We start from the raw sequence: 5,139 nt of genomic DNA on the forward strand, positions 1-5,139 counted from the left end.
ATCGTTATCGATGAAGGTGTACCGTCGATAAATATCGATACCGTTTTATCGCCCTGGCCTACAATATTTCTTATTTTCATGTAGTTCAAATTGATGTATTAAGATAAAACGAAAACCGAAATTTAAAAAAAAATATACATTTACATTTGCATTTTATCCAAAGCGACTTACAATTGAGAAATACAATAAGTGATTCATCATAAAGAGGCAAATAAACGCAGGAAGTGCTTGCAATACAAAGTTTCAGGCATTGTTCAGATTAGTACAAGCTAGACAGGGCCCTGTATGATGGGACCTAGTGATGTAGTGTATATGGAGAAGAGAAGCGGTCCTAGAACTGAGCCCTGAGGAACCCCAGTGACCAGTTGATGTGCTTTGGATACCTCCCCTCCCATTTTAGCATAAAAACTATCTAGACATATTTATAATAATAAGAATGATGATGATGATGACAAACACTTAACAAAATTAATAAAGCTTTAAATGAAAATATAAAAGTAAAAGCTAATTCAAAATATTAATAAAAACTATAATAAAACTAAGTGGCATTCGTTTGAAACAGCATTTATAATAAATGCCAAGCCTAAAGTAATTTAAGTGAAATTGAAACTAGCGGCGTGTAGAAATGTGCTGTAGAAATAATCTTGTGTTCATGTTCCTCACTCGACAGATCCAGACATGCGGCTTTGAGAGTGTTTTGCGTCGCAATAGATGATAGATGATAGAACCGTGACTGATGTCCAGCTGAAGCTCAAGAGTCTGTGGAGACGGCTCTGTCGGTGTGGTGTTGTATATGGAGAAGAGAAGCGGTCCTAGAACTGAGCCCTGAGGAACCCCAGTGACCAGTTGATGTGCTTTGGATACCTCTCCTCCCATTTTAGTATAAAAACTATCTAGACATATTTATAATAAGAAGAATGATGATGATGATGATGACAAACACTTAACAAAATTAGTAAAGCTTTAAATGAAAATATAAAAGTAAAAGCTAATTCAAAATATTAATAAAAACTATAATAAAACTAAGTGGCATTCGTTTGAAACAGCATTTATAATAAATGCCAAGCCTAAAGTAATTTAAGTGAAATTGAAACTAGCGGCGTGTAGAAATGTGCTGTAGAAATAATCTTGTGTTCATGTTCCTCACTCGACAGATCCAGACATGCGGCTTTGAGAGTGTTTTGCGTGTTTGCGTTATCAGTCGCAATAGATGATAGATGATAGAACCGTGACTGATGTCCAGCTGAAGCTCAAGAGTCTGTGGAGACGGCTCTGTCGGTGTGGTTTTGATGTGATTCCGTGTCTCCGCAGGTTTCGCTCGCTATCCGATGGTTGGCTACATCTATAAAGTCAGCAGCACCAGCAGCGACGAGATCTGGCTCTGATTCACACGCACAAACAGAGCCATGACGACCCACAGCTGACCTCTGACCTCTGACCTCACGCCCTGCCGAGGCTGATGAATCTCTCAGACATCGAGCCTCATATCTGAGATCTCAACGACTGAGAGTGTCCTGCTGAAGAACTGCATTACCCATAATCCCCTGATCTGAGAAACCACTGTTACTATGGAAACACCAATCAGAGGCTATTTCCACACTAGCTAGACTACATTAGTTAACTGTAGCAGTGGTGATGATGATTCCTGAAATGTTTGAGAAATCAGAGAAAAAGAGTTTAAATCACAGACTGATTCAGTGACGTCAAAAACAGGGAATCATGGGATCTGTAGTTCATTCAGAAGCACTTGATTATTAATATTATTTTTGGTGTTCAAAAGTGTTTTTTCATCAGATGTGATCATGTTCTCAGAGTTAGTTATGAAGAAACGTTCTTTCAGTTTTCTGGCTTTCTCAAAACAATATTTATTCATTGTTTGTGAAACATTTTTATGAAACATTTCAGTTGGACATCATCTAACTTTTGAAAATGTTACTATTTATTAGTCTCAGACGATTCAGAGAACGTTCAAAAGTAGCGTTCACATAACGTTTGCAGAATTCTAAAATGGAACGTTCCCTTAACGTTCACAGAACCAAAATATAACGTTTTGAACTTAATGGGAACGTTAGCAAAACATTTATAGGACATATTTATAGTCTGTATTGATGAATCTCTGAAATGCGTCTAGAGGGAATCAGTGTGAACGGAAGTGAATCAGATCACGAATGGAATGATTCGCACAAACCGTTTGACTGACCATCACTGTATGTGAATAATTAAACATCGACAGACTGTACATACGTGCTTTCCTCAGTATTTACCCACAGTTCTTTGCTGCTATATGGAATGCTGCATTATATTTGTTTAATATAAAGGAATGTTCAGTAAATCTGCAAATAAAGATAAATATGTGAGAAATCTATATATTTAAATGAATATAAAGAGTATTGTTGGTAAGGTGTTATGATCATATGCGTATGTATATTTACTGTAAGTATATATGTAAAGCTCATTATGAATATGTACATATGAATATATTTAATAACGCATGTCACTGTGTTTCCATCCAGCAGGAGGCGCTACTAGTTAAACTGCAGCTGTGGCTGTTAACCTGAGCTTAACTAGTACTAGTTAATTATTCCAGTGATTATGTGTCTCTTGTTTGTGTATTATTAGTCATATGATGAAATACCTCAATAAATCATATCGATCGCACAGTCCAGTGTGTGTCAGAGTTTCTCTCTCTTTTTTTTATTGCAAGAAAATACAAATACAATAAGGAAATATAAGATCATAAGAAGATCCTAAAGAACAGCACAGATCAAAATCAAAATGAAAATAAGAAACAAAAAGCAAAAAATATATCATTTTTAGAAAATTGAGAAGACAGCTTGATTGAAACTTTAAGACACTTAAATGTATCAGACCAAAAGATTAAACAGTCAAAGAATAAATGTACGTACAGTCGTTTCAATATCAACAACACAAAAGGTACAATTATTGTGATCAATATTAAATCTACATCTAAGAAACTAACGATGGGTAGGTATCATTAAAAATGTTAAAGTGTACTTCCTTGGCTTTGGGAGGTTTGGGAAAGGAGAGATACATTGTGTCCTCAGAGTTTCTGTGTGTTCTCAAGGATTCTTACTCTCGCAGGTGTTTGTGGTCTTCCGTTAATGCACCGGAAGTCAAATGTAGATCTTTCATCTGCAGTTTCTGCTCTTATTGATCTCAGACTGTGTGTAAGTGCATGAAATAATGATAACACACACATAAAGAGAGAGAGAGTCATTTTCAGCGCTTATGAGCGGATCTGGCCGGTTTGAATAGAAACCGCATCTTTTATTACTATATTGATTTTAATGTTACGCTTGTTTAACGTTAGTTAATATTAGGATGAGTTTGACTTTCTGAGCGTCATTTCTTCGTTTGAACTCATCATTGTTTATTACAGAAGATCTGGATTGAGTCGAGCTCCAGATCGCGTCGTGTCGGTTTCTGACTTCCGGTTCATCGAGTCTTCCGCTCGTCGCGCCTGAAATCACTCGACATCTGCAGCCTCTCAGGTCTGTGTAAAACTTAATCTTTCATTTACAACTCTAACTAACTTTGACAGATTCGATTGTTTTAATTAAATAATTTTCGATTGGACTGTGATTTGATATTAATAAATAGACTAGTTTTAATTTTTTCTGTTAAGGTCTAATTCGTTGTTCATTTATAAAATGAATTTATGACTGTACTTTTGTTCATTGTTAATTCACGCTCGTTCATAATAGCCTACTTTAATTTATACAATTTCTGATGTTTCAATGTATTATGTGGAAATTAATATTAACCAAAATGAATAAATGCTTTAAAAGTGTGTTCCTTGTTAGTTTAGGATGCCTAAATTAAGATATCTGTATATTAACAAACGTTAATGAACCGAGTGTTATTTTAAAGTGATATTAAATGTATCATTTCATCAGAAGAAGCAAATGCTTCAGAGCTGAATGTGTCTTTGTTTTTCACTAATGCAACATTTTTGTGATTTCAGTGAAAGCAAACTTTAGAAACTTTTGTTATATTTTGTTACATTTTGTTACATGTTTTGTTCAGTTCGGTAGAGGTCAGACATTGAGCTTTCGAAGGTCGTTTGAGATGTAGCTGATGTTTGAGAAGATGAACGCTCACACGACAAAATGGAGGAGAGTGCGTTCAGACTCACTGTGTTTATTTACAGGCAGGAGAAGAGATTAATATTAATAACAGCTCACTGAGAGATGGACAGACGTGTGTTTGTGTTGCTCTGTCTGCTGACGGCTGTGAGATCAGACGGTAAGAATCGTCTTCAGCTGTTCCTCCAGTGTTTTTATTTGCTTTTTCAGAATCATATTAGTATTTTGACCTTAAGGAAACACCATTAATCTGATCTAATGTTAACTTTGCAGATCCTTCGAATAAGCTAGAGATCTCTGTTGATGAACAGAACATGCTTCTGATATGTAAAGGTGGAAAATTTGGTGACGAAGAATCAATACAGTTGAATTATGATAATTCTGGACTCCACCAGTGTAAATCAGAGGAGTGTAATGATGACACCTGTCCAAAAGCCCTAGTAAAAATCCTGAGTGAGTAAACTTTATATGTGGCAGAGCCAGACACGTCCACTGAGACTCGGCCCACCCCCTTTTCCCTCTGATTGAATATCAAATACATACAAATTAATTATCAGCACTTGAGTGAACTTGTGACAAGCCTTGGTATTTGCTGTCTGTTTTCCTTTAATGACAGTCAATAAACTTAGCTACACAGAATTACCGCAGATTCTGACAGATTTCATCTGAAATGTATTACTTTGTCTTCTGCAGCTCAGCTTTACATGTAATACATTATAAAAGTATTACGTTTTTAATGCATTAATTATGCCTTGTAATGCACTTTATAATGATCTCATGAATGTTTGTAATAATGTTACAATGCTTTTCTATTCACTGTTACATAATCTGCATTCAGACTTGATTTTAGATGTAACAAGAAATCATAATGAATTTTAAATGTGTTTAGAGTTAAGAAAGGATAGAATGCATTATGATGTACATTATGAACACTTATAATGCATCAGTGCGGTGTGTGTGTGTGTGTGTGTGTGTGTTGTGTGTGTGTGTGTGTGTGTGTGTGTGTGTGTGTGTGTGTGTGTGTATATATGTG

The 5,139-nt window shown here is 35.6% G+C and overlaps 2 protein-coding genes across 2 annotated transcripts in view; both read left to right on the plus strand.

The window, feature by feature from the left end:
* tmem25 (transmembrane protein 25) overlaps positions 1-1,737 on the plus strand; it is a 14,607-nt gene extending 12,870 nt beyond the window's left edge. The window contains exon 8 of the mRNA XM_016515290.1: positions 1,312-1,737. Coding sequence (XP_016370776.1) covers positions 1,312-1,385 — 74 coding nt within the window. The 3' untranslated portion in view covers positions 1,386-1,737. The remainder of the gene's footprint in view (positions 1-1,311) is intronic.
* A 1,358-nt stretch (positions 1,738-3,095) lies between these two features.
* LOC107710511 (T-cell surface glycoprotein CD3 delta chain) overlaps positions 3,096-5,139 on the plus strand; it is a 4,993-nt gene continuing 2,949 nt past the window's right edge. The window contains exons 1-4 of the mRNA XM_016515295.1: positions 3,096-3,188; positions 3,401-3,512; positions 4,172-4,266; positions 4,380-4,559. Coding sequence (XP_016370781.1) covers positions 4,212-4,266; positions 4,380-4,559 — 235 coding nt within the window. The 5' untranslated portion in view covers positions 3,096-3,188; positions 3,401-3,512; positions 4,172-4,211. The remainder of the gene's footprint in view (positions 3,189-3,400; positions 3,513-4,171; positions 4,267-4,379; positions 4,560-5,139) is intronic.

The sequence above is a fragment of the Sinocyclocheilus rhinocerous genome, unplaced genomic scaffold (assembly GCF_001515625.1).
Source record: "Sinocyclocheilus rhinocerous isolate Xijiao unplaced genomic scaffold, SAMN03320098_v1.1 scaffold867, whole genome shotgun sequence".
NCBI classification, from domain to species: Eukaryota; Metazoa; Chordata; class Actinopteri; order Cypriniformes; family Cyprinidae; genus Sinocyclocheilus; species Sinocyclocheilus rhinocerous.